The 24860-nt window shown below is 42.4% G+C and overlaps 1 protein-coding gene across 5 annotated transcripts in view; it reads right to left on the reverse strand.

The window, feature by feature from the left end:
- The window catches only part of KCNAB1 (potassium voltage-gated channel subfamily A regulatory beta subunit 1), a 419545-nt gene that overhangs the window by 162226 nt on the left and 232459 nt on the right, over positions 1-24860 (reverse strand). The window contains exon 1 of one of the 5 annotated variants that reach the window (XM_082394421.1): positions 13889-13984. The exons of 3 other annotated variants lie outside the window; for them this stretch is intronic. Coding sequence is in view for 1 of the 2 variants with exons in the window: in XM_082394417.1 (XP_082250543.1) it covers positions 201-556 (356 nt within the window). In the remaining variant the exon portion in view is untranslated. Of the gene's footprint in view, positions 1-200; positions 11653-13888; positions 13985-24860 lie in introns of those variants that run through there. One more of the 5 variants, XM_082394417.1, reaches the window with a different exon arrangement.

Genomic DNA, 24860 nt, shown 5'->3' on the forward strand with positions numbered 1-24860 from the left:
CAACAGAAGTTTTCTGAGGAGGACTGAACTTAATCTAAAAGAAGAAAGGGTAGAATTTTTGGTATCGTCCGTTGCTCCTGTGCCAGAGTGAATATATGAAACAAGAAGCCTGTCCTAACATTTCACAAACTGCACCGCCTGGCACCCAGTGCCTCTGCCCCCAGAACGTCCTCACTTCCCCTCCTTATCTTTCCACTCACTGTGGTTGACATCTCACGTTCTCATTTCTTCCCAATTCTGTCTCCCTGGAAGCAGATATTTCCTTCGGCACTCTACTTCCCTTTGTGCATTGTTCCAGGGGCAAACCGTTTCTGCAACAACCTCTGGTCTGGACCCAGTACCTCTGAGAATTAAAGGGGGGAGAAGGGTGATAAAGCTGGAGGCATCTGGCCTTTCCTTGTATCCCTCTTTTTTCTATTGGGCTGCAGAGGAGGACATTCAGGCAAATAGTTTGCTTCTGAGGTATCTTCTTAAAGTTCAATATAATCTCCTTAGTCACTTCATAATGCCTTGTATAAGCCAGAGGTGAAGCAAATGCTGTATCAGCTTTAACCATTCAGGGTTTCAGTCATTTCCCAACATCTCCCCTTCAGTTCTTATACCTTTTTCAGCAAAAGGTCAGTGCATTGATTTAATTGAGGAACGAAAAGCATCTGTGTAACTAACTCTTCAAGCAGACTCTTCAAGTAGGATGCCGACCAGTCTCCAACATTTCATATTTTCTGAAGCAAATCTACTCTGGGGTTCATCTCTCTTGAAAACAAACCATCCAAGTACTAAACACCCTTCAAAAGACATCTTGTCTAGTTGTCAGAATAGGAAAATTCATAGCAGCCCTGATGGTGACAGACTGTGGCATCCCTGCCAGTGTCTGGAAACCTGGATGCCGTCAAGTGGCAGAGCTGTGAGGTTCAAAACCAGCTCAGGGGCGAAAAACTCCGTTGGAAACCACCCATCTCTGCCATTGCCTATCAAGCTGGCACAAGACTCAAGCTGAGAATGTTTTTTTTCTTTTTGGCTGGCATATTGAAATCTGTAAACCTCTTTCTGTAGAACAGAAGCTGTTGAGGGTTTATTTTTTCCTGACTTGAGCTACAGCACATGGAAAGATCCTGAAATCTAACTTTGCCAATGATCAGAGATTGGAGTGGGTTGGGGGTGGGGTGGTGGGAGTTTATCTTCATAGTGACATTATTAGAAAGAAACAACGAGGCCCGTACAGTGACCAGCTGTCCCGGTCTGCCCAGAAGTGAGGAGTTCCCTGGACATGGGACTTTCAATGCTAAAACCAGGATAGTTCTGGGAACACCAGGATGATTGTTCACCCTAAAACTGGGCTGAGGTGACCCAAATTCTGGTGCTAAGGAGATTAGGCCTCAAACTCACAAAAGAGTTTCCAGGCAATGGAATTTAAAGGACTGTCTTCACCCGTGATGAACTGCCTCCCTGCAAAAGCAGATTATCAACCCGTTCTAAAATTTCTAATGCCAGGAAAATTTGACATGGTAAAGGCAGGAATCCTAGCTGCTGAGTTGGCCCTCGGCCCAATGGTGATCTGAGTCTTGAGAATATGTCCAGCCTTGCTCCCACCTATAGCTGCTCTCTGAGAGCTCTGCTGTACCTCCTACTCTAGATACCCCCTTCACCAGTCTGATCTCCCCACACGTCCCATTCTGCAGCAGAAACACCTCAGAAACGCCTTACCAATCTGATGGCCAGTTAGCATCTTATCAGCGGTTAATAGCTAATAACCTGCTTCCAGAACCAAAAACCTTTAGATTTGGAAGGCACCTGAAAGGTCACCTAGCCAGGGGTTCTTTGAGGCCTGTCCAGCGTCAGGCTGGCTGTACAAGAATCACTCGAGGACGATTATCAGTTGGTCTGAACCAGGTTATGCTGTGCTAAGCAGCAAGCTCCCCATTCCAGTGGCTTATCATGACCAGGGTTACTTTTCACTCAGGCTCCATCCGTATCTATTGCAGGCAGGCAGAGTGCCCTGCTTCTTGTGGTAACTCGGAGACCCCAAAGTGGCTGATCCCATGCCAGAAGGAAAAGGCAATGGGGGACTATCTCACTCTGTCCGTTCAGTGCTCATCCGGGAGCAGACAATGGTCCCTTCCACTCACAACTCAGTGGCCAGAACCGGTCACAGAGCCCCCCACAACTGCAGGAGGGCCACAGAATGCAACTCTGCCTGGTTCCCAGAAGTGAGCTGGACAGGAAATAGCCAGTGAATAGCACTGAGTACATAAAAAGCCTATACAATGCAGGTACTGAATTCAGCTTCTGGGGCTTCTGATTCAGTGGATCTGAGTGAAACCTGGGAATCAAGGTAGATTTAAAGACTCTCCAGGATTTTAGAAGGGGCAGCCTGTCGGGAAACTACAGATGAGGTGATCTACTTAGGTGAAGAGTCAAATGAGGTCAGGATTCTGGACTCTTGATCCAGTGCTCTTTCAAGTTGCACTACTTCCTCAAAAGAGTTTGCATTTTATATATATATTTTTTCAGCTAAAGGATTAAATCTTTCATGAAATATTGAGCGTCTGTGTGAGACTAATGGGCAGTTTTTGGAATCTTGGGTACTTCCTCACATGTCAGATGAGTTGATGGGCCCTCCCAATTTTACCCAGGCCCCCTCTTTTCCAGAGGCAAGAGGATACTGGGGTGAGCAGGGAGGAATGAGGTAGAAGAGTCTGTTTGGTCCACTTCCCTGTGTGTCCTGCCGACTGAAGCTCCTCCCCTTCTCCAGACCAGGTCCTTTCCTCACTGTGTTTCTGGCCTAGCTGGTAATTGCCTTCTCTCTCTGTGTGCACTGATTTAGTTAGATGAGATGTTCCGTACATTTCCCTGAAAAGTCCAGGAGGGAGCTCTGCCACAAGCCTCTCCCTGCCTATGTGTCTCCTTGGAGGGCACCACATAAGAACGCCAGCCTGTGAGGACCACACTCCCACTTTAGCAGTGAGTGAACATGCTTGTTCTCTCCACAAGGGAGGTTTCACTCCCTTTTCTGACCCACCTCCTCATCTCCTCCTGAAACCCCCTCAAGTGTCAGCTCAGAGCTGTTCTCTAAACCTGCCACCTGCTATGGCAGCTCTCACTGTTCCCTCAGTCTGAAATATTCCACCCCCTTTTGCTGAAATTTCCATTCTTTAACTAACCAGCTCAAGTATTGCCACTTCTCTGCAAAGTTCCCTAGTCCCAAAACTCAGTATTAAATACTCCTTTCTCAAGACACATGCACCCCAATGTTCATAGCAACACTGTTTACAATAGCCAAGACATGGAAGGTACCCAAGTGCCCATCAATAGATGAATAGTAAAGAAAATGTGGTATATACAGTGGAATACTACCCAGCCATAAAAAAGAATAATATGTTGTCATTTTCAGCAACATGGCTGGACCTAGAGGATATCATACTTAATGAAGTAAGTCACATAGAGAAAGATAAATACTATATGATATCACTTATATGTGAAATCTAAAAAATAATACAAATGAATCTATATACTAAACAGAAACAGGCTCAGAGACATAGAAAACAAACTTATGGTTACCAAAGGGGAAAGGGAGGAGGGGGAGGGACAAATTAGGAGTATGGCATTATCAGATACACAATATTATACATGAAATAGATAAGCAACAAGGATTTACTGGATAGCACAGGGAATTATATCCAATACCTTGCAATAACCTATAATCAAATATATCTGCAAAAAAAACAAATCACTATGCTGTATACCTGAAACTCACACAATATTGTAAATCAACTATATTTCAATAAAAAAAATTTTTTAAATACTCCTTTCTCTAGAATCTAATGGCTCTTTGTTTATAGCTTTCTTCTAAAACAGATTTTTTCCACTTCCTTTTATAAGTTAACTTGGAGGCCAATGTCTCCCTCAGCAGAGTGCCATTCAAGAGGAGGGACCACGTCTATTTGGTGTGTTTGTCTCTCTAGCATCTTGCATAATTCCTGTAATGTTTGACATTGAATACATCTTTCTGGAAGTAAGGAGGAAAGGAGGAAGGAAGGAAAAGGAGAAGGTTATTTCACCTTCCTCCATAGATTCCAATCTCTCTAAGGTTGTATGTTATTCACTTTTGAATTTACATCTCATCCCCGATATCACTCAATTTAGCAATGATTTCATATGGTAAGTGCACCAGGATTTTTTTTTTTTTTTTTGACCTGGAGACTGGGATCTAATTCTGCTTTTCTGTGAACTAGTTGTGCTGTTGTGAGAGTTAGGCCTTACTTTTCTTAAATCTAAATCAAAAGGATTCAAAATATCCTTCAGGGTTTCCCAGATGAATCCTCAGTACCAAAAAGAACGCACATCACTTGCAAAGATAAATATTGGCCATGTACAGAATACATGATTCATAAATCAAATCAAGCAACTCTGAAGGAGAACGATGGCAAGTATTTCTCTATAATCCAAGCTGGGTGAGAAAACAAAGCTGCTACATGTTGGTCACCTTGGTTTTTGTTCTCTTCCTTGGCAATGGAGGATAGAGAGGAAGGTGCTGGAGAAGGATCAAATGTGTTTACAGATCTCAGCTGATGGGAAGGTGTCAGGAAGCAGAAAGCTACCTATCCAGCGGCTGACATGCTTGCAATGGCAACCCCCATGTCTAGAAACACAAGCTGTAGGAAATGGAACCTGCTGCAAAGATTTGGAGCAACCATATCCTTCCAGTCTTTCAGGCTAAAACATTGGCATCTGTCATAATCTGAATGTTTGTGCCCCACCCAAACCCCAACTGCCAAATTTGTATGTTGAAATCCAAGGTGATGGTGTTTGGAGGTGGGGCCTTTGGGAGGTCATTAAGTCATGAAGGTTGTCATGACCTAATGAGATCGATACCCTTATAAAAGAAACCGCAGAGAGCTGCCTTGCCCCATTCCACCATGTGAGGACACAACAAAAATCTGCAACTTAGAAGGGAGTCCTCACCTGACCATGCTGGTGCCAGGACCTTAGACTTCAGCCTCCAGAACTAAGAGAACTAAATTTTGTTTATAAGTCACCCAGTCTGTGGTATTTTGTTATAGCAGCTTGAAAAGACTAAGACGGCATCAGTTCTCATTCCTCTCTTCATCTCACAGCCATACCCAACCCATCGGGAAGTAAATTCTGCCTGTTCTTCCTTCAAAATATATCTGAAAAAAATATATATATATCTGGACCTGACTCATTTCTCACCACCTCCATTGCCACCATCTCTCTCCCAGATCATTGCAATAGCCTCACAACAGTCTCCTTGCCTCTGACCTTTCTCTTACTTGGTGGCCAGAGGAATATTGTTAAAACACAGGTCAGAGCTCATTGCTGCTGTGCTCCGAAACTTCTGGTGAATTTCCATCTCCCACCATGCAAAGCATACAGAGCTCTCCAGGACCTGGCCTCCACTGCCTCTCTGACCTCCTCTGTAATCTCCACTGGTTCCCTCTGTGGTCACCACCCTGACCCCTTGCTTTTCCTTAACATGCTGGGACACACTCCTGCTCTGGACACGTCCCCAGACTATCACAGGGCTGACTTCCCCACCTCCTTCAGCTCATGTGTCACTTTCCCAAGGGTGACTTCCCTGACCGCCTTGTTAAAAAAATACAGTTCCCACACAAATGCCCTCATCCATCTCCCTTCTTTTATTTTTATGCACTTACCTCCACCTAACAGTACACATTTCTCATCTTCTTTACAATCTGTTTCCCCCAACTAAAATGTAAGCTCTTCGAGGGCAAGGATTTTTGCTGGATTTTGCTTTTGCTCTATCCCCAGTGCCTGGAGCAGATGTAAGAGGGGCCCGGGGAATATCTGTCAAATGAATGAATGAATGAATGAATGGGGGTAGCTCACAGAACTGATGGGGGGAACTCTAGAAGCCAGCTCAGAAGTGAACAGGAACCCAGCTTCTGCCAGGAGGAGGGCCACCTGCCTTCACAGCGCTGCCATGGAACGCTCACACGGAATACTTCTCCGAGACGCTACAACAAATGAACCAGCAAGCCCTCCTCGAATCTCTCCTAGCGAGCGGGTGACTGGAAATCCCACAGGAAGCGGGATCCTTGCAGGCAAGGACCTCCCACAGCTCTGGGGACTTTCAGCAGCAACTGTCAAAGAGACAGGCTTTGACTGGGATGGCCCCACGGCACCTCCAGGTGTTGGGGATATTTCTCTCTCCTACGTCCTTCTCCTTCTGTCCTTGGTCCTCTACTCCTGGCTTCAGTTGGGGCTGGCGTGGCTTTTGGCCCTCCTGGTTCCTGAGCTCAGAGCCACCTTCAGGCAAGGGAGCACCCAACCAATAAACATGTTCTGAGCATCAGCGACCTGCCAGGCACTGTGCTAGGTTCTAGGGACCCCAAAAGAACCAGTCAAGGACCCTGCCCTCTAGGATTCTACAGCCCCACTGGGGAGATGAGGCGAATGCACAAGGAAGGGAAAGCAGTGAAGATGGACCCAATTTAAGTGTTAAATGAAGGATCCACCATTGGAATTCTGAGAAGGGATGAGGGAGCCCTGGAACATGGATGCCCAAAGAAGGGTCCATGGAAGAGGCAGGGTTGAAATAGGCTCAGAAGGGTTGAGAGGAGATAGACAGGCCAATCTGAAGGGGCAGGTTTTCTGGAGACATCCAAACATCCACAGTTCAATGCCCAAATTCTAGGGGCAAAATTCTGGGGTGAGCAAGGCCGGGAGCCTCCTCCAATTCCGGGCGGGAGGCAGGTGTCTGCCTTCCTTCTGTGCGGACTCTAAGGGTGGGGCAGCTCCTCAGAACAATGGCTCCTGTTCCTCATTCCTCCCCGATTTGTTCTGGGACCACGGAGGCGCCCTAGTTGGCAGACCCAAACATACACAGTCTCCACGTCTGAGCTCTGGGGCATTCAGACTTTGGAGAGCTTGTAACCATTACTTCTGCCCCCGGTCTGTTCCTACAATTTGGTTCCGGCAAATCCATTTTCCTCATAATCAGCTTTGTTTGCTTTTTCATTTCTGAAATCTGTTCTGAAGATAAAGCCTCTCTGCATGCCCACACGCACATTAATCCTCCTTGTTCAGAAAGCCAGGCAGGCTAACTACCCACGCTCCCCAGCACCTTCCACAGCACCTCCCTGGAGACTTCCCCGTGATTATCTACACTGACGGTGTCTCTCACCACCCAGCATTACTGGGACCCACCATTCCTGTCTGAAGAAGAGTTGAGGTAAGTTATAAAAATAGGGAGACGCACCGAGAATAAACCAGCTTTTCTCAGCACTTTCCATGAGCTTAGCTTGCTCTTCTGCAATCTTTACTGGGCCTTTTTTTTCTCCCCCTAAGTAATGAACTTGAAGAGCTATTTTCCCTCATTGGCACGGCTTGTATTTTCTCCCCCGCACCCCCCATCACACCCACAGGTATTTCCATCTCTGCACGGGACCTCTTTCCAACTCAGGATAGGCATTTCTTCTTTCATTCCGTATTAGTTCACCTCGTCAACTTTCATTCCCCCTCACTCCTGAGGAAAGGGGAAGAGGGGGATGCGGGTGGGTGGGAGTGCTGGGGTCCACGGAGGCCGCTGCAAAGCCTGTACAGCATTGCCAAGTCAGGCTTCCTGCCTTGCACATGAAACAGAGGCCGTTCACCTGGACTTCCTCAGTGTCCCCTCCTCCAAAGTATCCTCACCTCCTGGTCACAAGCGGTAGCAGACACCTAGTTTTCTGGGGTTTTGTTTTTGTTAATATTTATTTATTTTTCTGACCCAACACCCTTCGCTACTTTTCTGCCAACAGCACCCTGGTTTTCCTCAAGAACGTCCTCACCCTCAAACCTTCATTCTGCAAACCAGTGATTAATTTCTGTTCCTGTTATCTGCAACAAAACAAGAGACCTACCCCTATCTGGGGAGAAAGTGTCCTTCCTTCTATCCACCAGTGTGCTTGATCACATCTCCTCCTATCTCCTTGGGTCCTTATTCTATCGTTATCTCCTCTCTCATCTTCAGTGCCTTGTGTTTTCCTCAAGTCTCTTACACGCTTAAAAAAAAAACCAAAAAAACCCTCAGTTGTGTTCTGAGCTCTCCCATTGCCTTGGCTACCCCAGAGCCTCCCTTTTCTTCCCAAGTAGCTTACCAAGGTCATCTGATCTCAGACTCTTCCCTTACTTACCTCTCATTACTCATCAGCCAAAAACTGTCTAGCTTCCTTCCCCAGCACGTCATTAAAACTGTGCTCATTAAAACCAGAGGTGACCTCTTAACAGTCCTTTCCTGTGGTTGCCTTTCCGTCCTCAGCTTCTTTATCTCCTCTAGGGGATGTTATAGTGTTGACCTTGCCCGTATTTTTCATCCTCTCCTTCCTTATTGTCCTCTGCAGTCTTTGACCTTTGTTTTCTAATCTTCGCTACCTTTCATCTTCTGTCCCCTGCTTCACATTGGACTCCAGAGCTGGTCCTCATCTCTCCTCCCTTCTCTCACTGCTCTCTCCTCCTGCGTGTGACTTCATCCACCCAGTGCCTCCTGTTATTGTTCACAGGATGCCTGAGTTCCATTTGGGCATTTCCAATTGCCTGTGAATACCCTGTTCAACAGGTTACAGGGACCTCAAGCTTACAGAGCCCCGCACATAGTAGATGTCAATAAAGAACTGTGAAAAGCATAAATGAAAACATCCCCAACATGTAAGACACTGAACGCAAGGCATAGAGAATTTCCTGCCATCCTGGCAAAGTTATTTTGAACTTCTGTCCTTTTGCACATGGTTTCCCCACTACCTCCTTTTCCTTCAAGTGCCTACTTTGCTGCTTATTCTTCCTTTAAATATCAATTCAAGCATTACTTCTTCTAGGAATCCTTCCCTGGATGACACATACCTGCAAAGGTACTGCACACACACAATTATTTTCTTTGGCCTCTGGGATCCCATAATGCCTTATAATTCATTTAAAAAATAGTTATAACACATTATGTTGTTTTGATTTGCTTATTTATATTTCAGTTTGTGTCACTAGACAACAAACAAGTCTGGTCTTATCTCTGCCTCTCACTGGCCATGGGACATTCATAAAGTCATTGAACTTCTTGGAATGTCAATGTCCTCACCTAACAAATAGAGGGAATAACACCAGCCCAGCTTCGATCATAGGGCAGCTGGGAATAAGAGGCTGCATATGGGTGGGCTTTGTAAACTCAACAAAGGAAAGTTGTGGCTTCTGCAAGGAACAGAGAGCCAGGCAAACAGCATTTTATTCTCCATTCTGCTGTTCATCAGCCCTGTGAAACTAGAGTTAATTTTCATGTTTGAAGAAATCTGGGTTGTGGAATATAGGAGATAATGCATGCAATATTGCTTTGTAAAGGGTAAGTGTCTAATGCAAGACATTGCTACTTTTTTTTTTTTTTTTTTGCATGGCATGTGGGATCTTAGTTCCTCAACCAGGGATCAAACCTGCGCCCCCTGCATTGGAAGCACAGAGTTTTAAACACGGACCACCAGGGAAGTCCCAAGATATTGTTACTTTATTATTATTTTGTCTTAACCTACTCTAAACACAAAACTAAATTAAACCATATCAGTGCAATGGTCAACAAAGGGAGAAGTAAGGGAGACTTACATGTTGAATATAGCCGTTGTATATTTATATCACAAGAATGACACTGGTTTAACATTTTAAATTTATGTGGCCTATCATGAGAGCTCACTTTTACTGAGCACTCACTTTGAACATCACGTTAAGCACTTAAACTACATTTAAAAAAAAAATCTAATCTTTACAACAACTTACCGAAGTAGGTATTGTTAATGGCCGAGCAGGGTGTGGTCCCCACATCTGTCTCAACGTAGCTGAAGTTTGTGCCACTCACCACTGCGCTCTGCCGCCCATCTCTAGTGGGAAAGGCAAAGGGACTGGCTCCCAGGACTCAGTGATGCTGAGGGCTGCGGCCAATGGAGTCCTGCTTTAAGTTCTCTACCCAATGCACCAGAAAGGCTGACAGTTCTGCTGTAATTTTCCCACATAAAGCTTTTGGACTGGAACTATCTAGTACTAGGAATTAAACCTCCTTATTGGTGTACCTTCTAAAAAATGATGTTTGACAAATAAATACTTGCTATTTGCAAACTGTCATGAACAAATCAAGCTTCCCAAGGCAAGTATTATAAAATGTCCTCAGGATGAGGTTCAAACGCTGAAGTAACTCAGGAATTCATGGCCAAAATGAGTGAGGAGAGGAAACAGAAGTTAGTCTTTCACTCCTCTCCATCCCTTTATTTCTCTTCCTACTTTAAGGCAGCATGTTCACAGCAGGGTCACAGAATCAAAGAGTTGAAGAACAAGAAGGTTCTCAGAGATGGAGACATAGGTTCTCATCCAACTGCCTTCTTTGAGAAACCAAAGCCCAGAGAGGTTAAATGAGTTTCCTAAGGCCACACAGCTGGTAGGCATCTGGTTACTGCCTATTGGTGAGTGATAGTTAAGACCTGTCATTCAATGTTCACAACAGCTCAGTAAGGTAGCTACCATTATCACCCTCATTTTACAGTTGAAGAAACTGAAGTACAGAGAGGTTGAGTGACTTGTCCAGTGAAGGCAGTGCCAAGAGTCTACCCCAGGCCATTTGGCTCCTCTTCACTGCTTCCTTCTCCTGGGTCTTCAATGACACATCCCATTTTCACATAGGACAGACGCAGCTAGTGAGCCCATCCCTTGTCTGGCCTGTACAGACAGAAGCCTTTAAGAGCCCTCCTCTGATCAATACCTGAGGTGAGTTCAACCCCTTTTGTTTTAGTTTGCCAAGGCCTATCACAGTCGGGGCTGGAAAGGTCATTTGCTCCAGGCCTACTGACCATGAAGGGCCTCATATTTAGATCTTTGACGTTCCTCTTACTGTGGCCATACACACAGTCTCAGAGAGACATAGACAAGGTAGGAATAAATTATCTTTATCACACAACCTGACAACAGAGCTTACCTTGAAAACTTAGTGTTTTTTTTTTAACATAAATTCTTTTGTTATTCTGTAACTGACAATTATTTTACACTTTACATTTCATGTTAAAAGGGTGGATTTATAGGATATAAAGATTTAAAAGCACTTCAGCTTTTGTAACCTTCATTTTACATTTCTTCTTCCTTTTACCCTTGAACTGCCAAGCTCTCCCTTGAACTTGGAGGGGCTTTGCCTCTTACTTCCCGAAGCCTCTCCAAATTATTCTTTATGAAAAATAAAAATGAGATTAAGCTCTCCATTTAAGGACTGGCTGCAGCAAGGGCGATTAAATCTGCCCAGGTTTCATATACCCTGGCTCTCAGGAAATTTCCAAGGCTTTTGTGACATTCTTCCCCCACCCAGCTGTAATTGTTTTTCAATAGATAAAATTGCTTTGTGGATTTGCCCTGTTCTGTTGGGTTGAAATAACAAAAGGAGACAGTTTCTGCTACTCAGCTACCTTGAAGTCTTGTGTTTAGCCTAGAAGCTCAGGGCTGCCTGTGTTTTCCAAGTTAGGAAGATACTAACTGGTCACCTGCTGCCCTTTATAATTTTTTTTTTTAACATCTTTATTGGAGTTTAATTGCTTTACAATGGTGTGTTAGTTTCTGCTTTATAACAAAGTGAATCAGTTATACATATACGTATGTTCCCATATCTCTTTCCTCTTGCATCTCCCTCCCTCCCACCCTCCCTATCCCACCCCTCTAGGTGATCACAAAGCACTGAGCTGATCTCCCTGTGCTATGCGGCTGCTTCCCAGTAGCTATCTATTTTACGTTTGGTAGTGTATATATGTCCGTGCCACTCTCTCACTTTGTCACAGCTTACCCTTCCCCCTCCCCATACCCTCAAGTCCATTCTCTAGTAGGTCTGTGTCTTTATTCCCATCTTACCACTAGGTTAAAAAAATTTTTACCCTTTCTGCTAATATGCTTTCAGCCTACAAGCACGTATTAAATGCTCGTGACATGTCTGGCGTGTGCTGCCCTCCAGTAGCTGAAGACTTGCAAGAGAGGTAAAACTTGAGAGGGAAGAACTGTATGTTGTATCCAGTCTATAATGTCTCCTTTCATATTTTGTTATTATAATAATTCGTTTGCCAGAGACCAGTGAGGTCCTCCAGGACAGAGATGCTGCAAGTAATTCATCTTAAACCCTGTGCCTGGTCTGGTGTAGACAGTTGATGAATATTTATTTAATGAATGAAAAAATGAAACAATCACAAGGTTTTATCAAGAGTTTGCTGCAATCAAATGAGTTTGAAACCATTTCAAGTATTCTCTAAGAGGCAAAGATTTAAAGATTCACCATTTTTTTTGTTTCATTGCCTTCTGGTTATAAAGAATAGTTTTTATGAGGAAAATTGGCTTTGGCTCTGCTTATGTTGCATGCAGAGTTAGAATGACCATTATAATTTATTTCAACACCTATTGGTTATGCTGAGTATTTATCATATGCAAAATACTGTGAAAACTGAGGGGCAGATTTAATTGGGTTTTACTAAAATTGATTAGCATTGCAATTAATTTAAACACTAGTTTCCCTGGTTTCTTTTTCTCATGGGAAAAATCTACCCTGAATACCCCCGTTTCAAATTGCATTTCTGTAATTTTCCAAAAGTTATCGTAGACCCTAGTCTGAGGTATCTTATTTTTCTCTAAATAGAATCACGTCTCAGGAAGTGAAACAACAGTGTCAGCAGGCAAGACAAGACAATCTCTAGAGGAAGAAGAGAGTACTGACCTGCTAGGGGTATTTGAGCAGAGACACAGAATGGGGGAGGGTGGGGCAAGGGAGGGGGAAGGAACTAACATTTCCTGAATGAACTTCTCTATTTGACTTGACGCTCCCAGGCATCCTGTGGTGGCCACTGTGGATCCCACCTTTTTCAGGTAAGGAAACTGGAGCTCAAAAGGTTCATCTTTGCAAAGTCACAGAGCTGGCAAGTGGCAAGGCTGAGATTTGGCCCTGGGTCTGTTACCTCCCAGGGCCATGTTGCTCTCTAATCAATTTCCTTGACCCCTCAAGGGGGACGGTGGGAGAGGCACAGTTCAGGAAGGGCATTAATTCCTCAATCCTAGAGGTCAGGGACCAGCCTTCAGCTTCTTTTGTGTCTGGTCTCCCTCCCTTTCCAGTGACCTGCTTTAGTCCTGTACACCAGCTCCTGATAGATGGGTTTTGAAAGACCAGATACCATGCCAGAGTACCCTAGTGCCCTGTGGCATGATAAATGTGTCCTTGGAGTACTTAATCTTATAATCCTGGCACTGGGCTTTTGGTATTGTTGATTATTTCAGTGCCAAAAAAAAAAAAAATAGAAAGACACTATTGTCTTTATAGCACTTATATGTGGAATCTAGAAAATAGTACAAAGGAACTTACTTACAAAACAGAAACAGGCTCACAGACACAGAAAACACACTTACGGTTACCAAAGCGGAAAGGTGGGGGAGGGATAAATCAGGAGTATGGGATTAAAATATACACATTACTCTATAGAAAACAGATAAACAACAACGATTTAGTATACAGCAGCACAGGGAACTACATTCAATGTCTTGTAATAACCTATAATAGAAAAGAATCTGAAAAAGAATAGATATAGATATTCTTTTATATATATTTTATATATATTCTATGTATATAACTGAATCACTTTGCTGTACACCTGAAACTAACACAATATTGTAAATCAACTACACTTCAAAGAAAATTTTTTTTAAATTATACATTTAAAGAAATATATTTTTAGGCAGAATAATACATTTCACAACAATTTACAAATGATTTTACTTTACAACCCCGTTCTTAACTTTTTGGAGTTTTATTAGAAAGACGTCTAATAAATAATAATAGTGTTTTGGTCTTCACGTCTGCTCCCTGACCTCGTTCCCCCACAAGCCCCCTTACCTGAGTAGTTCCAACAGCCCAGACCTGTGTGGATTAGTACTGATCTCAGTAGTGGATGACTGCAAGTGGTGATCCAGCTCAAGGTCAACTCCTCCACCCCTCCTAGTGCTGAAAATGCAGTAGCACTCACTGTCCTAACAGGAGGGAGAATTTTATCCCTATACAGGGAAATTGCAGTAAGAGGCACAAACTGCCGAAGGGAATTCAAAGTGAACTCATTATACTGTCTCTGTTTATGAAAACTTTATTTTGCATAAAATTCAATATATTTTCTTTCTTTCCAAAGAGGAAACAACTTTAATGATATTTAGTATATCTTTGACCTTTAAAACCTTGTCTGTAAAAGACTGATTTTTTTTTTTTTTATTTCTAAGAGTTAATCTGCTATGATGTGACGGAGCAACTTGAGAACTGACAAAAATATTAAGATCGATGAAAGACGAATGTGAAAGTTGGAAGATAAATTTTACGTAAGACAAAATTACCACTTTTAATTTAATGATATTTGTTTAAACTTAAATTAACTACATCCCTCCTATGTGACTAAGGGTATAAGTCCCAATATTCTCTGTGGATTCTGTTTTCTGAACTGTGTCAAAGAAGCTCTCCCTGTAAATCCAGGGGCTTCTCCTATAGTGAAATGTCAGTTTAAAGCATGCACCTTCATACGGTGAGGTTTGGTGAAGGAACTAGGCTAGCAGTTCCTTCTAGAATTATTATTTAATTCTTCCCTACCTCCCTCTTTTTTAAAAAGAAAAATTTGGGGCTTTCCTGGTGGCGCAGTGGTTGAGAGTCTGCCTGCCAATGCAGGGGACACGGGTTCGAGCCCTGGTCTGGGAAGATCCCACATGCTGCGGAGCAACTGGGCCCGTGAGCCACAACTACTGAGCCTGCGCGTCTGGAGCCTGTGCTCCGCAACAAGAGAGGCTGCGAGAATGAGAGGCCCGCGCACCGCGATGAAGAGTGGCCCCCGCTTGCCACAACTAGAGAAAGCCCTCGCACAGAAACGAAGACCCAACACGCCATAAATAAATAATTCTTTAAAAAAAAAAAAAAAAAGAAAAATTTAAATTTTACAACGCAAGCTGTGCACTTCTGTTCCACCTGGACTTTGAAAGAGTGAGCACATAGATATCTTATGCCCCAGCTATTCTACTCCTATGCATCTTAAAGAAATGAATACGTCTGCTCACAAAAATACATAAACAAGAATGTTCATGGTGGGTGGCTTTATTAATAATAATTCAATGGAAACAACCCTAATATCCATCAACAATAAAATGAGTAAGTAAACCATGGTATATTCATATAATGGAACGTCATCCTGGAATGAAAAAGATCAAACCACTGATAGACACAACAGTACAGATGAATCTCAGACATGTAATATTATGCGAAAGAAGCCAGACCCAAAAGGATACATTCTGTTTGCTTTCATTTATGTGAACTTTCAGAACACGAAAATTAATCTATGGTAGAAGAAGTCAGAATAGCGGTTACCTCTGGGGAGGTGGTATTGACTGGGAAGATGTATGAGGAAAGTTTCTGGGGAGATGGAAATGTTGTTAGATCTTGATCTTCCTGATCTGTGCTCCAGGAGCATACACAGATGAAAAAATTTATCAAGTTGTACACTGAATACTTGTGTACTTTACCACATATAAATTATACTTCAATAGAAATATTAAAGAAAGAAACAAAGAAAGACCTGTAGCAGGAAAAACTACCCATCAATGCTATACCAAGAGGTTTGGAGATATAGTAATTCCTGCATTTTCTTTGCTAAGGAGCAGATTGTGCATCGTTTTGTATACTGGGCATTGTGTTAGTAACTTTATTTTTCCTTTTAATTCTCACTCCCACCTGGGAGGTGTGCAGAACAGGTATTTATCATCCCTATGTTAATTAGTCTGAGGTGACACTGCAAATAAATGTCAGAGTGGGAATTACATCTAGGACGTGTTGTTGCCAAGATGGGTGCCCTTTCTATTCTACTGAGCTGCTTTCCACGGCAAACTTTATTTGCAAATAAAGATAAAAAAGCAAAGGGTGACACTCTCTTCAAACAACAACAACAAAGAGTAGTAGAAGACAACAGAGGGTCTTCATCAGAAGACACTCTGGCCCTCCTTGGGTGGCTGACCAGGTCTGTTTATGTACAGATGGACTCACTAAGGTTTCAGGGGCATAGGGCATTGCTCCTCCCAGGGGCTGCCAGATAATACAGAGGATGCCTGGGTAAATTTGAATTTCAGACAAATGATGGATAATTATTTTAGTATAAGTATGTCCAAAGTATTACATGCAGGATACTTATACTGAAAAATTATTGGTGATTTATCTATCTGAGATCCAAATTTAACTAAGTAACTGTGGGGTTTTTTTTGCTAAATTTGGCAACTTATCCTGCTCCCATCCAATCTGTTTTCATGATACCCGTAAGTACTAGAGCCTTTCATTTCACAGTTAGAGCTTAGGTGTAACTAACCAAGCACACACACAAACACAACCTTGAAAGAGTTTTGGTGAGGAAAGGAGAATTGTTGAGCCCCGGGGTTCAGGGTACGGAAAGGGAAACTTTGTAGGGAAATTTTGCATCAAAAATTTTGTCTTGTTCATTTTTTGTTAAAAGATCTTTAACCTTCAAAAAAAGGGAAGAGGGGAAGATCTCCTAGCTTTGTAGATGAATTATGACAGAGTTCCTTCACATTTCTGGTTTATTTGTCCATAGTGTTGGAAGCAGGGAGGTAGAGGGGCTAAACACTGGGTCCCTCTTATGCCTTCATGGTATTGTGCTATAGCCATTTCCATTTGGCAATTTGTTAAGGAAAATGAAGTGTCTCCACAAAATTGCCAACTACTAAAATAGCACCAGCTGCAATTTTTGAGGGGGGAATTGATTTTTCATATTCTCCAGACAGCTTCTTTTTATAAATAGACGGTTTGTGTTAAGGTGGTCAGATGGCTCTGAGATGCCACTTACTGGGGAGGGGAACTCTTAAGGGCACTTACCATTCATGCAAAGAACTTTCATGAACTACAGAAATCTCTGAAATTTTTCCATTTAAATTCAAGAATCTAATCAACCTGCCCAGGTATTGGATTAGCCACAACGACACAGTTATGACTTTCTGCTTCCCTTGCAGGTTTCTCAAAATACTCCAGGGACCACGTCCCTTCCTTCTGCTAACTATATGCTTATTCTCAGTAGCTAAATAATATTATTCTTGAGAGCCGTGTGGTTTAAATGTAAATGCCGTTAAGACTTTAAAATGAGACACACACAACCTATATGCTGCATGAAAGTTCACAGTGAGCAAAGGGGTTTCCTATTTGAATGTTAATAAAACAAAATTAAGATGCAGAGATACTGGATTCCCCTTCTAACTAGGTAATGATTCCAAATTATAGCTCTAAATGTGGGCTCAGGTGGCAGTGCGGCAGTCTTTGCTGCAGGCTCTGGAGTGTTCCTCCCTTTAATTTAAAGAACGAGATGCTGGGAATTCTCAAATCCTGATTTGGAGTTCTCCCTCAAGTGACATTAGAAGATATTATGGCTGCTGAGAGCTGGATGCTGCATTGGTATACTTTCCATATTCCAGTGAGGGGCATGGGGGAGGCTATCATGCACAACTTCATTAACCCTGCAACCTCAGGAGATCAAAATTCTGTTCTCCATTTTCTTATTTTTTAATGGATGTCTATTGAGCACTAACTGTGGACCAGCCCTCTTCTAGGTGCATGGAACTTGAATAAGGCTGCCAGTATCCTTACTATTAAGGAGTTCATGTTTCAGCATAGGAGACAAACCACAAATCAGTGACTGAGTCATGATTCCATATTTTCTCCCTCCACCATCCTCTAGCATCATCCTTCTACAGTTTCAATTTCTGCTCAGTTATTCAAAGTCTACCCTCTTCTCATCCTGTCATTTATTTTAAACATGACAGGAGAAGAAGAGGGAACATATAGTCTCAAAAGAGAAACTGTAGACCATAAATATTTGCTATTTTCCATCTTCAGTATTCATGAAAATGCCATATTGCATGCATGTTCTTGAGGGCTAAGAACTTCTATCTTTCATTAACTTTTATGTCAGAGGCCAAGTATAGAATAAAATACTAAGTGTTCAACAGAGAGGAAGAGAAAAGCTTGAAAGAGGAGCACTTCCCCCTCCTGTCCTAGCCTTTCTGAACAGTGAGCCCACCCTGCTAGTCTGGAAGTGTGTTCACCCTTTGTGCTTTCTCAGTCTGCACGTACAATTTAATTTCTGCAATTTTTCAAAACTTGTTTGCCTGGGTCATGTCTGGTCTGCATCCATTTGGAACGTACAAGATTGTAAACTCTTGGAGGTGGGACCTTGTCTATTTTAATTCATTTTGGGAAGGGTAAGGCTGGGGCTAAACGCTTTGCAAGATTGTGAGCAATCAGGAGTTGAAATTCAAGATGAAAGGGCTCAGGCTCTTCCTGACAAAATAGCTTGATTTGTCCTGGCCCCCAAGTCACTTCCCAAGTCAGAGCAGACAAAAGAGCACAAGGTGGTCCAGCAGGAGCCTAGACTCAAAGGAAAACAAAAAGGAAATATCCAAGTATAAAAGCATGCAGTCACTATGATAACAATTGTGAAAAAATATGGATGCATAAGAGCGAACACTGAAAAGTGGTGCAAAGCTAGGAGAGTTGTATTGGAAAGGGAGAATCTGGGGGGATTAAAATTGCCTGAATAATGTAGCTGACATTTTGTGGGGTTAAGGGAATTTTAATGGCAATAAGCATCTTCCTGAGGTCAGGAGGAAGATGAGCCTCTTGCCCTCATTTGTCTCCTATTCTACTCTAGACAGAGAATAGAAACCAATGGTTATTGACACTATTTATGTACCAGGCCCCTTACACATGTTCTATCACTAAGCATCCCAACCCCCTTATGAAGTAGATACCATTGCTACCACTGACTACGTTTTTCCCATTTAATAAATGGGAAGCCAAGAGCTTTGGCGAACTGACTGGGATCACACAGTAAGTAATTGGTAGAGGCAGGATATGAACCCAGGCCATGTTAGTTCACAGCCCTGCTCTTTAACTCTTTTACTACACAGCCTAGGTTTGGGGCAAGCTTCCTGTCTCTGGGACAACAAACATTAGAAAAACCCTGAATTTCCTCTTCCTTTCCACAGCTCTGGTCTAAGTCCCTCAAGTAACTATTATACTTCATTTCCGGAGAGGACAATCCACATTTTCATCACTAATGGATTGTGTTTGATATTAAGCTTTGATTCTACCTCCTTCCTGGGTGTTGTCCTTCCCATGATCTCTCCTTGGACACACCTTCTCTGATAGTTAAGTACAAAGGGACTTTTAATGAAACAGATTTTTGAACACTGCTTCTTTTTCGCATTCAGATGGCTATGTTTATTTGCGTTGCAGCTTTAAACCACCCACAGGTATCATCGATTCTGTGCTGAGAGGCACATACTCCAGATTAATTCCTAATACATGTTGTCATGAGCTGATGATCATTTGATATTCATCAAAGGACTTGGATTCATGCTCAGCTGAGGTCTGAGGGGAGAACTGCTGACATGAAAAATGGACTGAGTTTAACTAGAATTAAGCACTCTACGCTGGTGTTCAAATACACCTCATTTATCACGCAAACATCTCAATTGCTTGGAAGAAGGTAAAGGACTGTGCAAGTTTAGACTCTTAATTGTCCAACTCAGCCTGAAGCCAGAGGAATGGAACAGATTGCCTCTGATACTTCCTTCAGATTGATAATTCTGTACCCTCTTTGGCATGCTACCCTGGCACTGCTCTTAAAATTACAAGAATTGAGCAGGTAGTGACAGAGAGAGTGCTAAGTATTGCGTGGAACAGAGAGAAAATAAGTGTTCAAATGTCAAGTACATAAGCAAAGCGCACCTAGGCTACTGCAATGGACTTGAAGTTTGTCACTTCTGTTTAGTTGTTGAAATGGAAATGCAGTTGTGGAGTCTTGCCTTGGAGCATCCTAGTCTTGGAGGACATGGGTTAATGTTGAGATTTTGTACCATATTATGAAGTTGCCTTGCAAAGGGGAGCAGTCTATGCCACCCCAAAATGTGGCACTTTGGCACGTGGATTATTTTGAGCTGAAACAATCAAGACCCAGCAGACTCAGGAAAAACTCTTACTTCTCTCTTTACTGTCTAAAAGAATTTAGATAGCGGGCCTGGCCCAGAAAAGGAGCTAATACCAGGGGTATTTTTTTATCTGGAAGACTTACTTGCATGACAGGATAAACATTTGCTTTTCTTAACTTTCTGTGAATTACCCTCCTCCCCTTTGAAGCCCCAAGCCCCCATCCCTTTCCTTAGCTCAGGATGGAATATAAGCCTTAACTGCTGGACTGCCTTTGGGTCTCATATTTTTATGGCTCCTGTATGTACAAAACTAAATTTGTTTTTCTCCTGTAATCTGTCTTAAGCCAATTTTTATTGTTAGACCAGTCACAGAATCTAAAAGGGTAGGAGGAACATTTTTCCTCCCCTACACTTGTAAACATCCCTAACTATAATAAAAATAACTGCTGAAGTGTAGAATTCACAGATATCTTAACACTCCTGTAATAAGCACTACGCTTGATCAGCTTAATTGGATTATTTTGTAAATGAGTATGACAAAATGCTAAATGAAAACATTTTCAAGTAATAATATAATTGGTTTGGGCTGGACATACAGTCAGAGAAGCAAAAACAAATGAACAAATAAATAATTACTAAAGTACTAAAGTACTGAAGTACTAAAACCTGCAAGGTTGAACTTGATAAGGTATAACCACTTGTCAAATGATGGGGCACTTAAATAAGTTTCTCAAAGAGTTACCTATACTCACCTGATACACAGTAGTGTTATAAATCTTAAATGTGATCTGGGGTTAAAATCAATTATTTTTTCTGAGACAACATAGTGGTTTCTCTAGTTAATATAACTAGCTTCGCCTTGGGCATCCAGGCATTCACACCAGAGTGCCAATTACACAGATTCATTGTCCCTGCTCTTTCTGTGGCAGCTCGGGAGACGGTATCCTGACTCTCTACTCACATGACCAGAAAATCGGCTGCCACAGACCGTGTCTGAGACGGGTCGAAGAGCTGAACTGGACTTCTGAGGGTGGACTGCTCCTATTCTAAGAATTGTTCTTTAGTTCCCAAGGAATTTACCAGCAGAAGACATTACTATGAATAAGTTGTTCAAATTTGTGCGTGAGAGTAAAATTCTAAACAGTATTTTTTTCTAGGAGCCAGTGGATGCATAATTAAATGAAATGGTCTGGAGAATAAATATCTCCCCCCCTTTATTCAATAATAATAAAGATAACTATAATGCCAACAAAACAATAATAGTGTGTATCACTGATTGAGTATTAGTTCTGTGTTGTGTACTTTTCTAAGTACTTTACATGTATTAACTCCATCCTCATATGAACCTATAAAGTAGATACTATTATTATTTCCAATTTCAGATGAGGAAACTGAACTACAGAGAGTGCTTAATTAAGGTCATGTAACTAGTACGGATTAAAACCCAGACAATTTGTCCCCAGCAATCTTGCTCTTAATTTCAATGCCACAGTTGCTTCAAAAACAGCAGGAGAGTGTTCCCTGGCTGCCTAGTGGTTAGGATTCTGGCTTTCACTGCTGTGGCCCAGGTTTAATCCCTGGTCAGGGAACTGAGATCCCGCAAGCCAAAACAAACAAACAAACTAGGAATACAAAGGTTTGATACTTATCGGATGTTTGACTGAGTTCACACGAGCACACGATAGGTTTTCCTCTGCATTTAACTGTTCCTTTACTACTCTTTCCTACCTACGTAGTTGTTTCTGATTAGCAATCACCCATCAACTTAGAAAACTTAGAAAGTACAGAAGAGCACAAATATGGAAAATCACCCATAATCCCATCACTATACATTTTCCAGTGTTTGATAAGTAGGTAAATAGATAGATAGAAAGATAGACAGACAGATATATGTAGGTGTACATATAGATATAGATATACAGATACAAGTACAGGTAGAGATAGATAGTTGTTAGATAGATAGATAGATAGAAAGATAGATAGATAGATAAGGCTCTGTAAGAACAGCTTCTTTGTCTGTTTTATTTACTGTGGTATTTCAATCTCCTGGAACAACGCTTGGCACAGGGTGGGGGTTCAAAAACATTTGTTTAATAAACACAGATAAATAATTCACTTACTTATTCCAAAATTATTTACTCAGAGCCTTCTCTGTGCCAGGCACCATTCTGAGTAGTGGGGCTATAGCAGTGATAAACAGAGATCCCTGCCCTCATGGAGCTTATATGCTACTGTGGACTGTCTGACAATGAACAAATAAACAAATTACATATATGCTTGTGTGTGTATGTGTGTATACGTATATGCACATATATACACACATATACACACACCAAGTGTTAGTAATGTCAAATGGTGATAAGTTTCATGAAGAAAAATGCAGGGAAGGGGGATGGGGAGTATAGGGTAGGGGTGGGGTGGCTATATGAAATAGGGAGCTGTGAAGACCTCACTGAGAAGGTGCTCTTTGAGAGATGAGACCTGAAAGTGGTGAAGGGGTAGTCATGCGGTTGGCTGGGGAAGAACAGGCAGGTAAATGTAGGTACAAGGCACTGGAGCATGAGTGGACTTGGTCTGTGTCAGGAACATCCAAGAGGCCCATGTGGCAGGAGTAGAGTGAGCGGAGGCAGGAATAATGAAGAGGGCCAGGAAGTACTGTGGAGTTGGGAGTGTCAGATCAGGTAGGGCTCTGCTGGACCACTGTAAGGGCTTTGGCTTTGACTCTGAGTGGACGGAGAGGCACTGGAGGGTTCTACACAGAACAGTGACATGAAATAACTTAGGGTTTAAAAGGATCCTTCTGTCTGCTGGGTTGCAAGTAGGCTGTGTAAGGGCAATAGCATTAGGTCCAGTTAGGAGGCCATGGCAGTAACCCAGGGGAGGGATGGGAGTTGAGTTGGATGGCAGCAGTGGAGGAGGTGAGGAACAGTTGGAATTTGGATATATTTTGAAAGAAGGGCCAGTGAGATTTGCTGACAGATTAGATGTGGGGCAGGAGAGAAAAAGAAGGGCCAAGAATGATTCCCAAGTTTTGGCTTTTGCAACTAAGAGGATGGAGGAAATTAACTGTAATTAATTGAGATGGAGAATGCTGGAGGAAAGGCAGGTTGGGTGGGGTTGGGGAGTCAGGAGTTTGGTTTTGGACACAGAAAGTCTAAGATCCAAGCAGAGATGTCAAGTGGGCAGTTGCAGGTACAAATCCAGAGCCTGAGGGAGAAATTCATGCTGGATACTGTGATGTGAATATCTAATTACAAAATTTAGATTATCTTATGAATAATATGGTAATCTACTGTTTTGATTTAACAATATATTATGAACACTTTCTCATTTTAAATAAAATGATATATGTTTAAAATGAACATCAACAAAACACTTGAGGTTAAGAATAGCTCTGGAAAACCACATTTGTTATTTTGCTTAATCCTCACACAAACACCATGGTGTAGTTATTTTGATGCTCATTTACATGAGGAACTGAGGCTTCAATGAGGTAAAATGACTTGCTCAAGGTCACCACCAGCACGTGGGGGGATAGGATACAAAGTTGTATTTTCCAAGGCATTTTCTACACCATGTTTGCCTCTAAGGTAACATTCCCAGTTTCACTTTTCTCGAGCTATGACAAATCTATAGAAAGTTTACTGCAGCTAAATATCTGTTAAGTGTCTCAGGATGTTGCTCAAAAATAGAATCTATAATGACACACTCTATGTATTGCATAACATGGTGATGCGCAACTTCTATCTAATCTGATCATTTGCAGATGGCACAAATTCACATAATGGTTCACATACACCATGGTAATCATTTCCTCAGTGTTACATAAGCAAATCATTCGTCGCTTTCCTGGTATCCTTGCTCATTTTTGTCCTCTTGGATCTTGGTTGAAGGTCACTGACCTTTCTAATCTCAAGGTAATAAGAGCCCATTGATCTGAGCTGATGAGCTAGAGGGAAATCACTGCTTATTCACAGGGCTTTACCTTTTGAAATCCCTTTAAAAACCAATGGCAGCGTGTTATGGGAGAGGAAGGACAAGGTGTAAGGTCATCACAAATTCTCTTAGAGCCATGGAAGCTGGGCCTCTTATGTCCCTTCCGAGCCAGACCTGAGGCCCGTGATACCATAGGGTGCAGGCTAGGAGGCTGAGGAGAGAAGAAATTGGCAAAAAAGGAATAAGTTGGACTTCCCTGGTGGCACAGTGGATAAGAATCTGCCTGCCAACGCAGGGGACATGGGTTCAAGCCCTGGTCCAGGAAGATCCCACATGCTGCTGAGCAACTAAGCCCGTGCGCCACAGCTACTGAGCCTGTGCTCTAGAACCTGCGTGCTGCAACTGTTGAAGCCCACGTGCCTGGAGCCCGTGCTCTGCAACAAGAGAAGCAACCGCAATGAGAAGGCCGTGCACCGCAGCGAAGAGTAGCCCCCACTCACCACAACTAGAGAAAGTCCACGCTCAGCAACAAAGACCCAACGCAGCCAAAAATAAATAAAATTAAATCTTTAAAAAAAAAAAAAAAGGAAAAAGTCATGAGTTCACACAGAAAATCAGAGTGACCACTGGCAGAATTTTAATTTTTCTGCAATGCAAGGAGCTGCATTCATTTTTAATGCACACCAACAGAACGACTCAATCCAATTTTGAAAGAAGGTTTACAGGTAATATATACTCTTCTTCGGAATGGAATTGGAATGGTGTTGCTGCTAGGTACATTCATATGAAATAAGCCCAAGATTTTTTTTTTTTTTTTTTTTTTTTGCCACATCGTACAAGGCATTTTCTCTTTTGAGTACTGTAGAATGCACTGCCCTTAAAATACTCATATTTTGTGCGTAGTGGTTATATAGTTC

Source organism: Balaenoptera borealis (assembly GCF_965194805.1).
Source record: "Balaenoptera borealis genome assembly, chromosome: 5".
Classification (NCBI taxonomy): Eukaryota; Metazoa; Chordata; class Mammalia; order Artiodactyla; family Balaenopteridae; genus Balaenoptera; species Balaenoptera borealis.